Consider the following 21953-nt stretch of genomic DNA (forward strand, 5'->3'; position numbering starts at 1 on the left):
GTGGCAATATGGCAGACTGGGTGCTGGGTTTCATGTTGGCTATATAGAGAAACGAGTTGGAAATAAGCAGTAAAAACATTTTGAAGGTTTGCTGCCACTGATAATATCTGTTGGAACAATAATTGTCTACCGGTAACCTCATTTGATGGGCCCATTCTGGACTGTATCAGTGTGATCACAATCCATTATGTTTACATAAATGGAAAAGAGTGGTAAGGAAAACCCAACTGCCTGAACAAGGACAGCAAAGGAAGAACATCAGTAAATTAAGCAAATAGTGGAAATTCATTTGGGCTGGCATGGATACTGGAATGCAGTAGTGGTAATAAAAAGAGCAGAAATGTGTAATAAATGTGGAGGTATCGGTGTCCTCAGGAATGCAGCCCCTGTAGAAACACGCCATATGGTACCTACAGAGCAGCCTACAGCATTTTCACACAATCTCCCTAAGTTTAATAAAAAAAAAAATGTGTGTACAGAAGTATGTAAACAAATGCATTTTTTAAACAGATGGGTATTCCCTTATAGTTGAAGCCATGCAGAAGGCCTACTATGTGGGAGCTGTTTAGTTGCATTTTTGGTTGTTTTCTTTTTCCTGGCTGGGTGATGGTTGCCTTGGCAGATGGCTGGGCAGCATGCTTTACCATTTCGCATAAGAGTCCAGGAGGGTTCCCTGAAGGCTTCCACTTCAACTCATCTTCAGAACTTTACAGGAAACTCAGTGGCCAGTGAGGTTTTCTTCCATGGTGCCTTCGTGGTGGCCATTCCTGTTGTGGCTTCATGTGGTGCAGGCTGTAGCCCAAAGGGATATTGTGTGACTGCTGCACATCTGCCAGTCTGCAGGCAGGACTGCCTGTGGTCCTGCTTCCATGTCTCAGTAGTGATGTAGTGGAGGAGGCACTGAAATGGCAGCTGAACAGATAACTGAATGGAGTGGCTCAAAGGAGGAAGGCCAAGAAGGCAGGACCTTCAGCCTGGGAAGGACAAGGGTGAGAGAGGATGTACTTGAAGCTTACAGAATGGCAAGGCATGCCTAAAGCAGGGCTGAATTCACTAGCTCCTTCAGCACTAAATTTAGGGGAAACTTAATGAAATGCATGAATTTGAAACAAACAAAAAAAGAAAGTTCTCTTCACACAGATGTTCTGAAGCTTTCTGTCTTAAGAGGCAGCAGAGGCAGGACAGATACCAGCAGCTTCAGATGGGCGGATGAGACAAACCCAAAGATTAAGCAGTTTGCCAGTTGTTTCTGAGAGCAACAGGCAGGGTGGTCGTCACGCAGCCTCCATGCAACAGCCCAGGATGCTGGAAAACTGGAGGGACAGGGCAGAAGCCAGTGCCTGCCCAGGATAGGACAATGCCTTTGTCAGGTCTCTGGCAGTTGTATGTCCATGTGTAATGTTGGCACCAACTGTCCAACCAAGCAGCATTGCTGTCTAGTCATCACTGGACTGTAATACATACTGTATCCATTTTTATGGATAGTTTCTTTTATACTTTCAACAGACTTTATAACATCAATAATGTCATTCAGGTAATTATACTGTAATTGACCTTAGCGTTGAGCATCCTTGGCTTTTACTGAAGTTTGCTTAATACTTCAGGATGGTCAATTATCTCATAATCCCACTTTGTTGGCAATGATTGTTTTAATTATTACACTCCAAATAGATCATTTTAGCAGTAAGGGTACACTGGGGAATGGTTATATTCATGAAAGCTTTAAAGAACTACCAGCTTTTATTGTGAGGGAAGGGCTTTTCATCCTGTCATCTCTAGTCATTACTTCTAACAGTGATTCTATTCAGTTATAATTTAGTCTGCTCAGGCCAGGTCTTCCTCTGCAGAAGCGAGCATATGAATAGCTGGGGTTTACAGGATTTGAGAGCAGTTGGAAGACTGCACAATCTGACCGTATTGATTATTTTTTTTTTTTCCCCTGCTGCTACAGCATGAGTCATCTTTGTTAATGTGAGTAACTTCAATGGAAGCTGGAGTTAAAATGGTGACTTCAGTACCTCAGCTTTCTCTTTTTTCCAGGCAGTCTCAAGTATTAATTATAGCAAGTAGAAAGCAAGGATGCTGATGTTTGCCTTGTTACCAGTGAGAATTTTATGGCTCACTAAGAGGCTTATATTGCCCTCTTTATGATAATTTAATTTGTTCCTGTGTGGCACTGATATTCCACCAGGAGCCAGTACCCTGTGAGTGTTGTAGAGAAAATGCACTGCTTTTCTCCATTTGGAGTTGTGAAACTCCAAATGGCCTTCATGATGAGCAATCTTTTTGTTTAGCACTGTGCTCAGTACTGCCCAAAATACACAGTAAGGTATACCATGCCATGTTTTATGGTCTAGTGCAACAGATACTGTGGATCCAGCACTAGAAACAAACTATTTCACTTCTTAAGCCAGTTATGTGAAGAAGGCAATGTGCTCAGCCTTTTTATAAATGTATCTGTTAAAAAGTTTTTTGTCAGCGTTTTGTGATGTATTTAACATGAATAAAAACGTCCTACCTAAGCAGAAAATGAAAAACTGGTACATTTTGCTAAAATGGAAACTAAATGTAACCCACTTTCCCCAAATAATATTGTTTCCTGTGTCTGATCTAATTATTATATGTGAGCAATCTCTGTGTTGGTTAGTAGGAAAATGCTACTCTTTCTAGAAGATTAATGTTTTTTGTTGAAGAAAATAGCAGTGTGAAAGACTTATTTCTCTCTAAACTTCCATAGTGACTAAAATGAAGACTCTGGCCCATTAAGTTGCTGCCTGCCAAAGAGTAATGCTGAATGTTTTAATTTCTGTCAGTAACCATTCTCCTCCTGTTTCTTAAAGGCAATATTAAAATAGCACTGATGCATTAATCAAGAAACAGTGCAGAATCTGGTGAGCTAAATGGTTCAGTGGTTGTTGCCTCACAGCTTGCAAATATGAGGAGTTGGAATACATAGATTTGCGGACACGGAAACTAGAATGTGTGTGGATACAGGGTTAATATGTAGGAATTTGATGTCAGTGGAAGCCATGAAGACATTGTTACACCTCATACATAGATAGATCCTTACAGATCTGCTAGTAACCTGAAAAGCGAGAATGTTTAATCTGTTGAGTAATAATTGACTCTTTAGATAAAATAATGTTAGTCCAAATTCACTGGCCAAATTTCAGTTTGGCAAATGAGATTCTAATGCTACCCTTCACTCCACTAATTTGCCCACTCTCCTCATCAGCTATCATTAGGTGTCAACATTTTTTCTACAAATGCCAGGTGGGATACCATATTTTCATATCAGAATAAAGTCTGATCCATCTTTGAAGCAGTAAAACCATTAAGCGGTGTGCATTGCTACAGTGCCCAATGTGGTACTCATCCTTTATGTGCTAGAGATAATTAACTACTTTATCATTCTAGTAGGAAACTTTAATTTATTACTTTATTAAGCAGTGAAATCAAAGATTAAAATGTTATCTGTAGCACATAGCTAACTAGATTGTGAAAAATGAAACTATATAGTTTCTAATTCATGAAAATAAGTATTTCTATTTAAATAAGTGCAGTAATTTACTTTAATTCTTCAGACATCAGTCTAATTTGTAGTTTACTGGTGATTATTTTTCTTCGTTTTAAAGTAATTTGCTTTCTGTAGGGTGAAGTTGAGAAATAATGAATTGAATTCACATTACAAGCTACTACCTCCCAAATTATAAATTAATATAAATGTAATAGGAGTCTGCTATTAAAATCTTTTGCAAAAGACTGTGCTATATCACTGCAGTAAACAAATACATTTTTCAAGCTATCAGTCCATTTAATACTGTGTTTCTACTTAGGTTCTGTTTTTAAGGATTCTGTGCTTACTGTCACTACTGTCTCCAAGCATGCATTTTCTCTTCAGTGCAAACAACAGCATTTTTAATTTGTCATTTACAGTGTAACAATTGATTAATGATCTACTTTAAAGCTAAACCATTGAACGTGTTTTAAGATGTTCTTTTCTCAGGGTAGGAAATCCATGTATGCTGCCAAAAGGAGAAAGAGGGAGGGAAATGAGAAAGGCAGTGTTCAGCACTGGCTCTTCACTAAAATTTGTTGTTTCTACTCAGATAAGAAATAAGCTTATGCTTTTACTCAGAAGAATAAATAACAGTCACCAGTTAAGAAAGCTGAAGATTTTTTTCAAATTCTACCGTTCATTAATCTGTGCTGCTATTGAGAAGAACTGGAAATTTTAAAGAAGTGGCAACTGGGTGTCCAGGCAAGGAGGAACATTCTGTTATGTGAATTGAGCAATGACTGCAGCTTAATCTGTGGTTAAGTGTTTTTAATTATTGCCAGAAGTTTGTGGTATAGTATGTTGGGGAAATAAGACATTTAGTAACAGCAATGGAACAGGAGTTGCAGAGCACAAATGCTGACTTCTGGGGTTTGTGTTCTTGGTGACTGTGATAAAATATATTTACAGAGGCATGCAGTTAACCCTAAAACCAGAGTGCTGTACTGTACAGCTGTCGAAGAAAAACAACTTACTATAAGACGTGGAAGAAAGTACCAATACCAGTGTTTCTGCATCTGTAAGAGGGTCCAGCAGTAAGGACTTCTTTAGTTGTTTCTCTCCACCTCTTACATAAGGAGGACAGAGAGATGCAGACATCCAGCAGGGTTTAAACAGAGGATTATTTTCATCTTCTTTCCTGTCAGTTCCAATTCTGCAAAATACCAGAACACATTCTTACTTATGTACAGTCAACCATTGACTTCAGCGTGAGATAAAGTTTAGTGTCTGGTTAAATGCTTTCCTGCGTTAGGGCCAAAAGCTGCTGGTGCTGCTAAAATCAGTCCCAGAAGAAATTTTGCATCTTTCAGTACTTCCTTGTTTGTGTGTAAGCGTACAGGCTCCACCAAGCCCTGGAAATATGTTAGGAATTGATAAATGTCATCTTGATTGTTTAAAGAAGTAGAGCAGTGTTGCTGGATGACAGCACCTAAAGTGCAAATTACCTTCCATTTTTTCCCATCCCATAAATGTGCTCTGTAACCATCATTGGTAAGTGATGTCTACATAATGACAAATGACTTCCCTGAGCCAATGTACTGTATTCTTGTCCTGTAGACACAACTGGAAACTGTAAAAGGTGTTGGATAAAAATGAGTACAGAATTTTTCCCCTATTTCCAGCTGCAGGACTGTTGCTCAGAAGCTTGCTTTAGTCTTTACTAGGAATCTTCATTCAGATGTTTAATGAGGTCTCTGAGGTATGTGAGATCAGGAAAGCCAAGGCACGGGCAGAACTGAACTTGGCGAGGGATGTGAAAGCCAATAGGAAGACATTCTACAGGTACATTGGCCAAAACGGCGTACCTCCTTTGGTAAATGTAAAAGGAGAACTGGCTTAAATTGACGAAGAGAAGGCTGAGATACTGAATGAGTTCTTTGCATCGGTCTTCTCTAGTGGCCAGGATTCAAGTACTTCTCACGTCCCTGAGCCCTGCATCCCTAAATCTCTAGGTGGGGACCGGGGTGGTAAATCCCCCCCTATTGTGAGGGCAGAGCAAGTCTGAGACCGCCTCATGAGACTGAATGTGTACAAGTCGATGGGGCCAGATGGCCTGCATCCCAGGGTTCTGAAGGAGCTGGCTGAGGTGGTTGCCGAGCTGCTTTCCTTCATACTTGAAAAGTTGTGGCTGTCAGATGAGGTCCCAGATGACTGGAGGAAGGGTCACGTCACGTCACTCCTATATACAAGAAAGGGAGAAAGGAGGACCTTGGGAACTACAGGCTGGTGAGTCTCACCTCTGTGCCTGGGAAGATGATGGAACAGATCCTCCTGGATGACATGCTTGATCACATGAAGAATGAGCATGTGATCTGAGACAGCCAGCACAGCTTTGCCAAGAGAAGGTCATGCTTAACCAATCTGGTGGCTTCTCTATGATGGAGTGATGGCATCGGTGGACAAAGGGAGGGCAACCGATGTCATTTACCTGGACTTGAGCAAGGCCTTTGACATGGTCTCCCACCACATCCTTATCTCCAAATAGGAGGGATGTGGATTTGATGTGTGGACCACTCAATGGATAAGAAATTGGTTGAAAGGCCGCAGACAAAGGGTGGTGATCAATGATTCTATGCCCAGGTGGAGGCCGGTAATGAGCGGTGTCCCCCAGTGGTCTGTCTTGGGACTGGTGCTCTTTAACATCTTTATCAATGACATCAGTGATGGAATTGAGTGCATGCTCAGCAAGTTTGCTGATGACACCAAGCTGAGTTGGTGCAGTTGACATGGTGGAAGGAAGGGATGACATTCAGAGGGACCTCAGTAGGCTTGACAGGTGGGCCCAGGTGAACCTAATGAGGTTCAACATAGCAAAGTGCAAGGTTTTGCACTTGGGCCAAAGGAATGGCAGGCATTCGTACAGACTGGAAGGAACGGTCCTTGAGAGCAGCTCTGCAGAGGAGGACCTGGGGGTCGTGATGGATGAAAAGCTTAACATGAGCCAGCAGGGTGCTTTTCCAGCCTGGAAAGCAAATGGTATCCTGGGCTCCATCAAAAGAGGGGTGGCCAGCAGGGATGGGAAGGTGATTGTCCCTCTCTACTCTGCTCTTGTGGGGCCTCAACTGGAGTACTGTGTCCAGTACCCCCAGTACAAGAAAGACAGAGAGCTGTTGGAGAGTGTCCAGAGGAGAGCCACAAAGATGATCAGGGGACTGGAGCACCTTTCATATGAAGACAGGCTGAGGGAGCTGGGCTTGTTCAGCTTGGAGAAAAGAAGGCTGCGGGGTGACCTCATTGCAGCCTTTCAGTACCTAAAGGGAGCCTATAAACAGGAAGGGAATCAAATCTTTGAAAGGGTAGATAACAGCAGGACAAGGGGAAATGGTTTTACATTGATGGATGGAAGATTTAGATTGGATATGAGGGTGAAGTTCTTTACAGAGGGAGTGGTGAGGTGCTGGAACAGGCTGCCCAGAGATGGTGTGGATGCTCCATCCCTGGAGGTGTTCAAGGCCAGATTGGATGGGGCCCTGGGCAGCCTGGTTTAGTATTAAATGTGGAGGATGATGGCCCTGTCTTTTGCAGGGGGGTTAGAGATTCATGATCCTTGAAGTAACTTCCAACCCTGGCCAGTCTGTGATTCTGTCTTAGCTTGAACTGTCTTTGTTCTTCTTGTTGTGATTTCTACAGGCATAATATACATAGACTTCTTCTGGGAGATCAGTGTTGATTTAACCATACATATTTATACAGGAAACAAGTAAAAATTAGGCCAATACAGAGTATTTGCAAAATGGTCCAAAATAGCTCTACATTCCTCTTACTAACACTGCAGACATCAACTACTCAATGTAAATTCATCTCCGTTATTTGCGTCTCTTGCAGTGCACTGAGCACTTTTAACACAAGAAACTTGCTGGATTGCTATTGCTGATTAAAACCCAAAGTGCTGTCCTTAAAAACAGCTCTAAATCATCTTACTGGGTTGTGTTGAGGTAATTTGACAAAAGAAGTCCTGTCTGGAAGGACCATCTGATGTGTTTTCTTCATCTCTTTTCTAAAAGCAGAGCTCTTCTGTATCTCCCTCAGCCAGTTTCAGAACAGCAGAAAAGCACAGAAATTCGACAGATTATTCTTCAGAGAGTAAAAAACAGAAAACAGAAGAGAAGGAAATAGCAGCTCGTTATGTGAGTAAAAAATGACATTCTGTACTGTTAAACTTAAATGTTCCTCTGTAACTTCACCCATTTCCTACTGCATAACTAATTTTAAAATTGATGTTCAAGATTTTACTAAGCTCTTACTGTCTGTACCTACCATTCACAGTGGTTGGAAGGCTTGTATGTGTACGATTGATAGCATTTTTGATGACATAAATAAAGAACATGTGGAAGGCAGTGAATGAGGATAGAGCATTAATTAGTCTGGAACTTGATAAATTTGCGGTCTAGCTTGTCTCCACTTCTTGGTGCAGTGCAACTTTGGATGAGGATTTTCATTCTCATCCACTGATCCGAAAACTGATCTGGGAATAATACTATAGCTGGTGGAACCTTTTAAGGAAAAGCACCATAGGTGACCTAAATAACGCAGTTTTATTACTGGATAAATCTTGGTTTTAAAAGAGGCTGTATTGTGTAGTTGTGAGGAGCTTTCCATTTCTTTCACTTCATTTTTCTTTTTACTTAGGAAACTTCAGGGTATTAAATATGTATTTTTTATACAATGTGTCTTCTTATTGCAGGACAGTGATGGTGAAAAGAGTGATGACAACTTGGTAGTTGATGTTTCCAATGAGGTACATAGAATGTTTCTGGTTGTGTTTTTTCGTTTGTTTGTTTGTTTGTTTTTACCTTACTATAGTGGGGGTTAGATGGTGGTGTCTTCAATACTATCTGTATATTTTGGATATGAATAAGATTACATCCTTTGCCTTCAGAAGAGAGTCAGCAATGCTTGAGGGAGTCCAATCAGGTCTCTCTTTAGGATAAAAAATCAGATCTGTAACACTTATGTGTACAAAAGACATTTTTTGTTGCTTGTACACCCCAAAAGTGTGCTCTGAATCCAGCCCAGTACAGCTCATTAATGGTGTTTTCTTTTACTCTGGTCTTTACTTCTTTTGTGAATTTAACAGGTCTGCCACGTGCCTCAAACCTTTCTAGCTCGACACTTAAAGAACGAGACTTATTTTCCTATTTCAGTATCTACAGACTTCAGACATCATTTTTGATGTTTAATTATGTCAATTTTTAAGATTTCTTAAAAAAAAAAAAATAATCTGTTATTATACATCTTGATTTTAAAATTTTATCAACTAAATTGCTTAAGGACTAAAGGAGCATGTCTCACTTTATGGAAGAGCTTCAGTCCAAAGTGTGAATTGCTCAGGACAAGCACTGTTGGCTAGTATGAACTTTTAATAGTAATCCACATTGCTGATGTTTAGGATCCTTCCTCTCCACGGGGGAGCCCAGCACACTCTCCAAGGGAGAATGGCTTGGACAAGACTCGACTGCTGAAGAAAGATGCGCCAATTAGCCCAGCGTCTATTGCATCCTCCAGCAGTACTCCTTCCTCTAAATCCAAAGAACTTAGCCTTGTAAGTGCTTCTGAATTCACCTGACCTGAGTTAATACACAGTTGCTTACCAGGCTTCTAGCTGGATACAATTTGAATTTGTACAACTCTCAGTAAAGCATTATGAAGCATTAGTTTAAAATTTATTATTATTTTTTTTTTAAGTAATTTTATAAAACAGACGGGAGGAAGTCTGCAGCCTTTTGGAGGGATAGGAAAAGGTTGTTTTCATTGGTGGTGTGGGTAGATGATAGATGTGCTGTGTTGAAAGATGTTTTTCTCCTCCCCGATGTGAAAAACTGTCATTCTTAGAATAAATAAGAGTACACAGGGGTTCCTTGATCTGTTTGCCTGTACCTGTGGTTTATAGTAAACTCAGTTTTGCTTGGATGTGATTTGGTTGTTAGCTTTGTTTGAATTACCAGGCCATATACAACAACAATAATTTTTATTTTCTATCTAAAAAGTAATCTGTCATTTACAAGAGCCTTTCTTGACTTATATTGTAAATCACGAGGCAAAAAAAGAGTTGTCAGCTAGTCGGGGATATGCTTTCCTTTCCTGTTTGCGGCCAAAATTAATCACATTTCTGAGCTGCACAGTAACTCCCTTCTGTGTTCTTCATAGGTCAGGGTACGTGATTATTTAAAGAAATAAAATAAATAAAAGAAAGTTTAAAGTGAATGTAGTGCTCAGGAAAGGTGATGGAATGACATGTTCAGGCCCAAGAGTCAGCAATCTGTCTGATAAACAAGCTTGTCACAAGAGCAGCAGTGCACAGTCCCTGACTTAATGTCCATCACTGTCTCTACTTTATGTTACCAGTACCACATCTGTGTGTCAGTTTTTGGTCAGTTGTGCTTTTTTTCTGCTCTTCTTATCTATAAGGCAGTGGCTCCTCAAATAAGCTTGTAATATGAGCAGGTCTGTGACCACTGGACGGATTTAACATGTGTTGCCAATATGATTGTCAAGCCACAGAGATCTTCAGTCATTGACCTCATTCAGTATCACACAGATGCCCTGGGCAATGAAAGCTGTGAAAGCTATAGTTAATTCCTAAACCATTCTGTCTTCTTCAGTGTCTCTGTGGATTTCATTGCCAGTGACTTTTGAAACCCAAACCCAAAAGCTAGATTTCACTGATCAGATGTGCACTTATGTCTTCTACTTGCTTTACAGCAACTAGTCAAAAAAGTAAAACAACTAATGCACTATTTTCCCTTCTTCTTTCTGATGATTAGAATGAGAAATCTACCACTCCTGTATCTAAATCAAATACCCCAACTCCACGGTCTGATGCACCAACTCCAGGCAGCAACTCCACTCCTGGACTGAGGCCTGTGCCAGGCAAACCTCCGGGTGTGGACCCACTAGGTGAGTGTTGATCTGCCTCAGCAGTGTGAAGATGCTTCCATTCATCCCAAAACCTGTTTCCTTTTAGTGTACAGAGGCGTCAGAATTTACTGCTACTTAAACTGGATGCTGAGTTGGCTCTTCAGCACTATAGAACAGCATATATATATGTACCTATAGAGAGATATAGATATGTAGATACATATTTATATACATATGAATATGCTCTGTTATATCAGTATATGTACTGTACTGTTTGAGAAACTCACATTTCTTCTGATGGGTCTGGCATGGATGAGTGACTTCTCTCTTTTTTGCTTCAATAGCTTCAGGTTTAAGGACACCTATGGCAGTGCCATGTCCCTATCCAACTCCATTTGGTATTGTGCCACATGCTGGTATGAATGGAGAACTGACCAGTCCTGGAGCTGCCTATGCTGGTCTGCACAACATTTCCCCTCAGATGAGTGCAGCAGCTGCAGCAGCTGCAGCAGCTGCAGCTTATGGGAGATCTCCCGTGGTAAGTGTTAGCTGCTGTTGAGTAATTCATTTTGAATGTAAGAATTGTGGGGTTAAATCTAGCCTCTGTAATTCAGGAAGTTTACTATGGAGAAAGAGAATTAAACTGTCTTCTTTTGCCTGTCTCCATCTTTAATATACTTTTTTGTTTTGCCTGGGGAAAACTGTAGGTTGGTTTTGATCCACATCATCACATGCGAGTCCCAGGCATCCCTCCCAATCTCACAGGCATCCCAGGAGGAAAACCGTGAGTATCAAGTATTCAACTTTACAAATTATTCATTTGTTAAAGTTGTGTTCCCTTGCTGATTAGAATTGCCCTTAGCTATTGAAAATTATTGTGCATTAGAATAAAAATAGCTGTTTGGCAAAGAAAGGAGAAACTCTATTTAATCTTAAAGTTGTATTTGCAAATTTATTTTGAAGACTAATAGCAACTGGCAACTATTGGGTAAAATAGAGAAGAAGAGACAAATAGAGAAAGGATTTGAACTTCAAGGTGTTACATGCTGAATCTGACTGGTTGGTCTTACATAGAAATACAAATTGGAGTGGGATCTTGGCTTTCCTTCTCCACTGTACTCTGCTTTTCAGTTTAAAAAATGATTTCTTTGTTCACAAAAGCCTTGCAATTACTTGCAAACTTACCAGCTGGTATAAGCAGCAGTGTGCAGAGAAAGAAATGTTTTGTTTGATTGAAAATACTGGAAAGAATTATTGTATCATAATCTTCAAATTCATCCTTGATGGAACTGACCGCAAAAAGTGACCTGCTCTACCATGCATCACTTGTTGTGAGCCTCAGGAAAAGAATTACATAGATATGAAGAGCTCTGTGCTCACATCCCTCTTGAGTTAGAGAGGAGAAAAATAAAGCATTGATGCAAACGATATTGATCTGAGTTTTATGTGACGGTCTCCAGTTCTACTTCCTGTGTGACACCCCTTTTGTACAAACTTACCACTAAATTCATAAACCTTGTCAAACTCTCTTAGTCAGCACACACTAGTTCACCTCACTTGACTTTCTGCCAGCTACTCTGCCCTGATAGATTTTTGTAAGTTTGAAAATTGATGTGCAGCAGATTCCAGATCAGCTGTTTACATTAAGAATTTCTGCAGGATGGAGATTTTCTTCTTACACATGCAGTGGAAACTTAGAAATTTGTAGATGTTCAGATGTTTGCACTGTTCAAGTTCATCTATCGTGAAGCTGGCTTCAGGAAGGGTAACCAGCTATGTTAAGCTATGCTTGTCTGGTCTGAGAAACTTTAATTGTGCAGACCTTCTGCTCACATTTAACATGTGGTGAGGGAATCTGAAGTCAAGTGAGTTCAAGTTTTGTTGCATCTGAAAGGTTTTTGAATGGTCACTGATGTACAGATGACTGTTTTAATTCGCAATTGCATTTAAATGTTTGTCAGCCTTAGAATCTGAATTTGAAATCTGTGATTCCTTTAGTATAATTATTTTTATTTTTAAGTAGAGTATTTTTCACAGCTGTCAGGACTGTTGTTTTGTAATATACTCTTCTTTTTTTTCCTTTAAGATAAAAGTTCTGAAAATCTGTGCTGTTGAATGTTAGCTGAAATGGAGCAGTTAGTTGAAATAGATCCCTTAAGTGCAGTATGTCAGGGATCTACCTACAAATAATTCTCTTTCCACTTCAGACATATTTCACAAAGAGGATAGAAAAAATAGGTAATCTGAAAAGAAGAAATAATTATTAAGTGTTTATTGTTATTATTAAGTTACTTAAGTAACATGTCGTGTGAATTTCTCAGTGTTTATGAACAATTAAAAAGCAACAGTTTAATCATAGATGCTGATGGGAATAATGGATGGGATGAGAATAATGTAGTTATTAATTTCTCCAGAATTAAGCTTTATTTCTGTAATTGTTCAAATTTGTTCTCTTTAGACTTCATAAGCCTAGCTAAAATCTCTCTGGAAAATAAAAACATACAGAAAGTCTCGAGCATGGCGCTGTACAAAATGATTGAAACTTTATACAGAAATCAGAGATGATAATGAAGTTCCACTTGTTTTGTTAGAGATTTAGCTTCTTTTTTTTTTTTCAGTACTTTACTGCAGCAAACAGGAATTAAGGAAATAATGAGAAAGTTATTTCAGATTTCTGTAGTGATAATTGAAACCAAGATTCTACTCTTATTGGCAGTTTGCTGCTTCTGACAGCCACAGAAATCTGTCCTATCCTTTCCTGAATGTGTCTAATGTCAAAAAATAGAGAATGATGATATGATGTTTCACTCAGGCCTGTCGGAACAAGAAATGGAGAGCAGGATGAGAAGAGTTGGTAAAGCTTTGGGAATAGGGCAGAAAGGCGAAAATGCAGTTGCATTTTATCCTGATGAAAATTACTGTTCTGATGTTAATATACTATGAATCTTAAATAACAAATTCAGTAGTTGAATTCTGAAGCCCGCCTTCTTCAGTGACTGTTGAGCAACAATTAAAGAAATGAGCTTTCTAGGTAGTATCATAAAGTGATTTTTTTTTTTTTTGTTGGTAAGCTGTTCTCAACCTCACCATTGTTACATTTTATTTTTTGTTTTTATCAGTATTTCTGTGATGTTTTAAGTTTAAAGCTTTAAGGGAATTAAAGCTTTCTGTTAAAGTTACCTCTTGTGTTTGTAGGTGAACCTACCTATAATGTTTATAGTCTTATAATAGATATGACTTGTCAAGAAACATCTGAGAACAAGGCAGTTTCACAACCTAACTGTTCTCCTCGGAAAATATTTTGAGATGAAGCTGTTGATAGGTTATTCACAGGTGGCATAACTGGCAGTCACACAACACATTCTTTCTCAGTGAGAGTCTTAATTCTGGCAAGAGTAATTGCGGTTTTGTAGTTGTTGTGTCAGCTTCACACACACACACACACACACACACACACACACACACACACAAAGAGAAAAAGGAAAAAGAAAGCAAACTCAAAAGAAGAAAGATAATTCAAATACATTTTTGCTGGTCCGTCATGTCAGATGTCAGCAAGTATACCTGGGGGCTTAACCCCTTCCTGGTGGTGGTTTCACTGCTTCGGTAAAACTGTGTGAGACCTGTAGTGTGTCTGAAACAGCTAGACAGTGATCCAGCTGAAGTCCACATGTTAGAGCATCCAAATGTTCTGTAGACACTCAGCTACTCCCAGAGGTCCTCAGCAAATTTCTGTCTTTCAGTGGGCCCTGACCTGTCCTTTCCTTCTCTGCAGGTAGTGGTATCCCCCTGCATTGATGTGTTATGTATCTCACTAGAAACCAGCTTGTTTGATAGATGGCCCTTGTCTCATCATGTTAAGACTATCAGTGTATACACTTTGAAATCCTTGTTATAGATGTCTAAATAATCTCTTTCTTATATTATAGAAAAAAAGCTTTAAAAGGAGCTAAGTGACAAACTGAATGCCCATAATGGAAACGCATAAATAATTCTGTTTTCTGAAAAAGTCTTGAAGAAGAACTTTGTCAGTGTTTGTCCTCTTACTCCTGTGTTTTGTCCTTCTTAGGGCATACTCATTTCATGTAAGTGCAGATGGCCAGATGCAGCCTGTTCCTTTCCCTCCCGATGCCCTCATCGGTCCAGGAATCCCTCGCCATGCCCGTCAGATCAACACTCTGAACCATGGGGAAGTCGTGTGTGCAGTTACCATCAGCAACCCCACAAGACATGTGTACACAGGTGGCAAGGGGTGCGTCAAAGTCTGGGATATCAGCCATCCTGGCAACAAGAGCCCTGTCTCTCAGCTTGACTGCCTGGTAAGTGAATGGTAGCTTTTGATGGTAGAAGACAACTGCAGGTTGTGTTAAGATTGAAATGATACTGTTAAGATACAAAAACAGTGCCTATTTGAGTGCTATCATTGGTATCAAAGCTTAATACTTTATTTGTAATGTTGTTTCTTTTAGAATGCATTTTGAAGTATGTTCCTTGTAATACTTGTGTTTTTTTCCCCCCAGTGAATCAAAATATCTTTAATATCCTAAAATTGTATTGGTAAGGGGAAAGATCGAAGACAGTACAGCAGATATTGTTTGTAAACTTTGACATTTGTTGGCAGTGTTAAAGCTTGATATCCCATCATGCTAAAAATTGCTGTCTTACAGCTGTATTCTCAGAGAATATTTGAAGATGGTTACGTATTTTGTCTGTGCATGTGTGTGAATGCATTCCTTGTCTTAATGTGACAATTAAAAGTATCCCAGAGTGTTATTCACAAATTATTTGAATGTGCTGACAAGATGAACCATTGTTGCAGTATTTCTCGTGTCATTCACCAGTTCTTGGTAAGATGTTGCTTCTTGTTACAAAGGCAATAAAATGAGAACAGTGCAGCATGTGTAGATATATAATGAATTGCAACACAAATCGCTGCACAAATGAAGAAAATTGCCCAAATATTTTTCTCTGACATCTCCTAGATGGTGGCAGCAAGTCTCACCGGAGCGGAGTAGAGCAGGGGGATGTGCAGGGAATTTGGTACTCTCCCATGCCGAGAGGTTAATGTGCTGAAATAAACTGCATATGAAAATGTAACTTTCTACGCAAGCTGTTGAATACAGCTGTCTTGAATTGTTTGGAGTTGGGTTCAGGTCTTTGCATTTTGATGCTAATTAAGATTAAATATCTCTCACTACTGAATTTTGTAGATCAAGTTTAAGTACTTCCCTAATGTCATGTAATTTTCTGGCATTAATATACTTCATCATTGTCATAAGTATAAATGGCTCATTAAAACCAGGAGGGAATACAATACTTTTATGGATTTCTGCTCTCATGTTAATGCTGTTTTCCTTTCCTCATGAGTAATCTCTTGATGGCTTCTGTCTCCACAGAACAGAGATAACTACATCCGTTCCTGCAGATTGCTCCCTGACGGCCGCACCCTGATTGTTGGTGGAGAAGCCAGCACGTTATCCATTTGGGACCTGGCAGCTCCGACTCCACGCATTAAAGCGGAGCTGACATCTTCTGCTCCAGCTTGCTATGCCCTAGCGATCAGCCCTGATTCCAAGGTCTGCTTCTCTTGCTGTAGTGATGGGAATATTGCAGTGTGGGATCTGCATAACCAGACTTTGGTAAGGTAGGTCAACAGAACCAGATCACTGAGTTGTGAAGAATTAATTAAACATAGCCTTACATGCTCTTCTGCATAAATGCACTCCTTTCTTTGTGGTGTCAGCATAGCTGCTCCTGCTATTTCATTGCTAGGCAATAACTATGTACTTTGTGCTAGGCAATGACTAGTACTTTGACAAAAATCTATTTAATTGTTTCTGGGTTTTGAGAGTTTCATAATTTCAAGCCTACCAAACTGCTTCCTAACTGTTAATTGCTAAAGATCACTTGGTGTTGAAATTGCTGTAGGTTCTTTGAACAGATGGATTTCTTTGTTTCCATGCAATACTGTGCTCACACTCCAATCACTTTAATCAGTGTTCCAGCAGATATGTCTGCAAATATGTCTCAGATACAAATGTGTGTAAATCACTTCATTGCACAGCTGAACTGCTTAGGAGTTGGAGTTGATGTTCAGTGATAATGACCAGTAAGATAGATAGGAGCCACTTGTACAGACCTTAGTACTCTGCACTGTATACATGTTGCTTTAAGATATATTGTTTAAATATTGCACACAAAGGCAGGCTTTTATCCTCTGATGCTCCCATTTGGACTGCCTTTAAAAAAAAAAATAAAAATTGTCATTGTTCTCCAGATTCTTCTTAATGCAAACAAATTCTGACAGTCACGCAACATTCTTTCAGGAGCATGTGGTATTTCTAGTCAAAATATAGGTATTAAATAGTCAGGAACAAAGGCCCTCAGAATACCTAATGCATGAAGAATGCTTTTCAAAATCAAATTAACACTTGGCTGTATGGTGTCATTAATTGTGTTGTCAATTCATCACAAAACTCATATGGTCATCCCAGAGTTGAAATTAATCTTAGATTTCCATGGCAATTTACCTTTTTCCCTCCTTTAATGATAGTTTCAGAGACCAAAAGAAAAAGGAATTGTTCTGAGTAAATAATCAGAACTGATTCTTTCTGGTATGAGAATGTGTGAATCTTTTGATATTTTCAGGCAATTTCAGGGTCACACAGATGGAGCCAGCTGCATTGACATTTCTAATGATGGAACCAAGCTTTGGACAGGAGGCTTGGACAATACGGTCAGATCCTGGGACCTGAGAGAAGGGAGGCAGCTACAGCAACATGACTTCACATCACAGGTGCAATCTTTGGAGCTTCAGCATATTCAGAAAAAATTGTCATGGTTTTCGAAAAGAAAACCCTTCTATAAAATAATAATAATAATAACAATAATAATGAAAAAAAAGACTCAAAACCACTCCAAATAATTTAGCCTCATGCTCTTTTTTTTTTCTTTTTGCCAGCTAAGCATCTTTCTGGGTTATTTCTGTTTGACAGATTAGTACTTCTCCCATGAAAGCAGTGGAGAATCCTTTTTATAAAAGAATTGCCAGATTAAAGTGTTCCTGAGTGCAATCTGTTCCCATTCCTGTAGGTCCTTGTTCAAAAATATTTTACAAAAATATTTTTAAATGCTGTCAGATAAGCTAGGACATTAACTTTTATAGCTTGATTCAGTGCTTTGGTATTACAGTTTTTTGGTTTCTTTGTTATATTGAGCTTTGTTTACATGAACTAATTTATCTTGATTACTATAGTAATTGGATTTTCATGTTTGTAACTCTGTGGCAGACTATGATGTGTTTTTGCATAGTGTTAACAGTGTAGCAAGAAGTCAGTTTAGAATATCAGGAGCTGGTTCCTGACTGATTGAAGCATGTGCTGTGCTAATTCCAGATCTTCTCACTGGGCTATTGTCCAACTGGTGAATGGTTGGCAGTAGGAATGGAGAACAGTAACGTCGAGGTGCTGCATGTTACTAAACCGGACAAGTATCAGCTACATCTTCATGAGAGCTGTGTGTTGTCACTCAAATTTGCTCACTGTGGTAAGGAAATACTTCCATGCCAGTATTTTCTTTCCTGTAAAATTCTTTTAGCAATGCCTGTTGATGAGATTAGAGATATTTAAGAATTGGATTTTGAAGTTAAGCATTAAAATTATTTAAAAATTCATTCTTTTTTTCTGTGGAAACTCCCTGTGTTGTCACCAAACCTTTTAGTGTTATAGGTTTAAAATGTGACTATTCTTTTGATATGTTTTTCATTAACATGTGAATGTGTTGTTCTTATGACTGATCTGTTGCGTGGAGTGCATTTTTTCAAAAGAAAAAGCAACAATAACATTTAAAAATCTGTTGCAGGCAAATGGTTTGTAAGCACTGGAAAAGATAATCTTCTTAATGCCTGGAGAACACCTTATGGAGCCAGTATATTCCAGGTAATAATCTCCTAAAAGCTATTTTCCACATTACGTTATAGTGCAGTAGAGCTGCACATCTCACAGTCAGTCATTAGCTTAAGGAGTTTTTAAATGGAAGTTCCTGGCTAATTGCTATATTAAAGAGACATACTTCTGTCCTTCCTAACATTTTAGTAATTACTTTACAATAAAGTAACCATTTATTCTGAAGTTGTTTTTACTGTCTTTCTTTTTAACCTTCTTGTGTGTAACCCAAATCATGTTAGATTAGTATTCAATGAAGGTCCTGTTTGTAGCTGAACTAGTGAAAGTCATACTCAGCATGTGTTTTTCTTAGATGAAGTGCATAAGTTCAGTGGATTGGACAAGCACACTGGTGAACTGAAGACTACATCCTTATGGAGGGATCCTGTTGGATGGAATTGAAAATTGTAGCTTTTCAGCTGTTTTTAATCCTTCTGTGCCTGGTTTTAATGGCAGTTCAGTGCCATTAAGGGAAAGCAGGATTTTTGTCATGTACTTTCACTTACTGGTATTTCTATACTGGGAATTTTTTAGTTAACCTAGCTGGTGTTCCTGCTTAAATGATCATATCTCACCTGTACTGATACCTGTAATGTTTCTGTTTTCCAGTACAGCAGCACATTTTGTCTTGGCGTGAGAAGTCTAAGCTCTGAGTTTTAGTAGTGGAGAGTATTCAGTGGTGGAATGACTTCCCACAGAAAAGTCTGAGTTGTTTTTCAAGGAACTTGCTTGAAACTGTTATTCCCATTGCAGCTTTCTTAATGAGGGATAGAGAAAGAAACTTCTGTAGTGCAGTAATCTTTCTTTGCAAAAATATAGTATATTTGGATAGTATATAGCTCTTGCAGAGACAGGCAGAAAAGAAAACGTTGGCATATATATGTACAGGAAACACTAAACGCACTAACACAGCAAGTGAAATATGGCAATACGTAGACATCATCTGAAAAAAAGCAGAATAGCTGGGAAAGGCACAAAGCTATTGCACTCTGTTGTATCCTATCTTCCATTCACCTTTCTGTTAGACCACTGTGTCTTTTTTATATTTGCATCTTTGCTGATAATGTAAGTTTTGCTGGAGTTTTTGTTTTTTTTTTTCCACTATTGGGCAAATACTGAGATGAGATACAATTACTTCTGTTTGATTGTTTTGTAGTGTTTCTCCGTAAGAATTAAAATGAGAAAGGAGGGAAGAATAAGATTTCTTTCAGTTTATTTTTATCCAAAGACTAATGTATAAACTATTAATAAATGCTCATAGCTTGTAGAGCGTATACAAGAGACTGCTTGTTTTTGATGGATTGATACATTATCTCTGTGTCTATTAAATAAAACATTCCCTTCCTTTTTTGCTGCCCTTTTGTGTTGCTATAGAGCTATAGAGCTTTAGGTGAAACAAATTTGTAGAAAGTCTTGTAGCAAAAGCTGTCACCCTTTCACTTCAGATTCAAACCTGTAGTGCTGGTATTTAAGTGAGCTTTCTGTGTATTTCCTGTCTATAAACTCTTCTGATTAATTTTCAAGCCCTTTTGGTTTGAAGGATTGAAAAGATGTAATTCTTCTTTTTTCTTTTTTTCTTTTTCTTGTAGTCCAAAGAATCCTCATCCGTGCTTAGCTGTGATATCTCTGTGGATGACAAGTACATTGTCACTGGCTCTGGGGACAAGAAAGCTACAGTCTATGAAGTTATTTATTAGAGACAAATCTAAATGCAGGCAGAACTCCTTCTCCTAGCACTTTGCTGTATTTCTTTTTTTTTTTTTTTTCTTGTTTTCCTTGAACTTAAATGTTCATCGCAGTTGTGGAATTTATTTTGACCTTCTTAAATTGCTCTTGATTTGTGAATGCTCATTAAGAACTTGTGATACCAAACTGTCAGATAGCTATTTGGAAGAAGATTGAATAAGCATACTTATCGGTGAACCTGACTCTTTAATTATGTATTATAGCTGTAATGTATTTATTTTGTGTAAAGAAGGCTTTCTAACAATGAACTGACTAAATAAAGCTGTCTGGCCCGGCTTTAGTTTAAAAGGTGCATTGAAGACTTTGTGTTTTTGCTAGTGGATAAATTGGGGATTTTGGAGAAGGATGTTCAGGAGATAGAGAAAGCTACACTAAATAGGCTTGTAGTTTCTATTAAAAAAAAAACAAAAACCAACAACAACAAAAAAAAAAAACCTTTGTTATATTTTTTAATCTTGTTCTTGGATAAGACCTTTAAGTGTTATTACAGTATAATTATTTGGTGGGAAGATGCTGTAACTTAACTATTTTAGACAGTCTTGGAAACTTAGGAAACTGCAAACTGTAGCCAGTAATCTACATGCCTGTGATGAATGGCAAATTCAGTTCACACCTAAAATAAATTCACTTTAAGCAAGAATGTGCTAATTTATATATTTGCAATGTTAATATAGCATCCTGTGTACAGATTTGTTCTCAATGCTTTTCTGTTGATGAACATAAAGCATTTTGGTGTCAAGCTAGGTTTTTTAATATAAACACCTCTCTTTGTTATATTGTAGAGAGTACAATAAGTTGCCTCAAAGAATCACCTTTGTTACTTCTGGAAACTTTTGCAATGTTTCCTTGAAAATGGGGATATGTGTCTTTGGGCAATTTTTCAATTACAAGAGATTATGAAAAATATTTGATATGTTCTTTGGAAACTGCACTGAAATAAAAATGGATGCCTACCAATATACAAACTACAAAAGCAATGACCTCCAAGGTAGGATTTACAAGACCACTCATTCCGACATACAAAAAGGAATGGATTCTCACTTGGGAAAAAGACTTGTTTTGTTTGCCAGCAGTTCAATCCAAGTCTCAATTGGATGTCCCTAAAATGGATGTAGACTGAGCCATTGTGCCAGAGACATGTTATCTTTTTTTGTTGTTGTTGTTGCTGTTAAAATATGATCTGTGAGTTTTTTTGTTTTTTTTTGAATGCTTTAAAAAAAATCTTTTAAGTCTGTGGATCTGCTGATGTACAGTGCCTTTGCTGCTATGGATCAAAATTAAAAGACCTTTGTAGATAAATCTTATTGTATAAGTAGAAAATTACTTAATTTCATACTAGAAATGGATTGATGCTGCAAGTTAAAATGGACTGTTCATTGAAGTTTCAAATGTGGTAGCAAAAAAATGGTGTCTCAAGTGCTTAGTGTTTGATGTCATTAACAGTTTCGTAATATTCTACATTGTAGAAAGATTTTGATACTAAACTGTGTCATTGTACATAGTTCTAATGCATTGTATTGACCACCAGTACTTCTATAATGGTAGATTATTGTTTGTGCATTCAGACTTTTAAGCATTAAACATAAGTAACTTCTAATATCTATTTTCCTAAGTCTTTCTTCCCTCCCTTGTTATTTTGTGTACAGTAATCTCACTTAAGTATGCAGAATGCTGCTTGTAAGGGGAACTGATGTTCAGAGGGTATGCCAGTGCAGATACATGCTGTCACTGATAGACAGTGTCCTGTTTCACCACATTTTTCCCAGTCAACAAAATTAGTTAATCTGTAATTTCTCAGGTTACTGACTGCAGTGGCTCTCAGCGTTCGGAGGTATCAACTCTTGAAG

General features: G+C 38.4%; 1 protein-coding gene across 7 annotated transcripts in view; it reads left to right on the forward strand.

Annotated features, from left to right (window-relative positions):
* Positions 1–21703, forward strand: part of LOC100544843 (transducin-like enhancer protein 4) — a 102738-nt gene extending 81035 nt beyond the window's left edge. For 4 of the 7 annotated variants that reach the window (XM_085212778.1, XM_085212780.1, XM_085212783.1 and 1 more), the window contains 12 exons: positions 7567–7686; positions 8244–8297; positions 8949–9101; positions 10324–10456; positions 10762–10955; positions 11125–11201; positions 14487–14736; positions 15814–16061; positions 17066–17213; positions 17812–17962; positions 18278–18354; positions 19950–21703. In XM_085212778.1, coding sequence (XP_085068904.1) covers positions 7567–7686; positions 8244–8297; positions 8949–9101; positions 10324–10456; positions 10762–10955; positions 11125–11201; positions 14487–14736; positions 15814–16061; positions 17066–17213; positions 17812–17962; positions 18278–18354; positions 19950–20057 — 1713 coding nt within the window. In that variant the 3' untranslated portion in view covers positions 20058–21703. Of the gene's footprint in view, positions 1–7563; positions 7687–8243; positions 8298–8948; positions 9102–10323; positions 10457–10761; positions 10956–11124; positions 11202–14486; positions 14737–15813; positions 16062–17065; positions 17214–17811; positions 17963–18277; positions 18355–19949 lie in introns of all 7 variants that reach the window. The other 3 variants (XM_085212777.1, XM_085212779.1, XM_085212781.1) reach the window with 1 other exon arrangement.
* Positions 21704–21953: the final 250 nt, after the last annotated feature.

This window comes from Meleagris gallopavo, chromosome Z, assembly GCF_905368555.1.
Source record: "Meleagris gallopavo chromosome Z, MGAL_WU_HG_1.1, whole genome shotgun sequence".
NCBI lineage: Eukaryota > Metazoa > Chordata > Aves > Galliformes > Phasianidae > Meleagris > Meleagris gallopavo.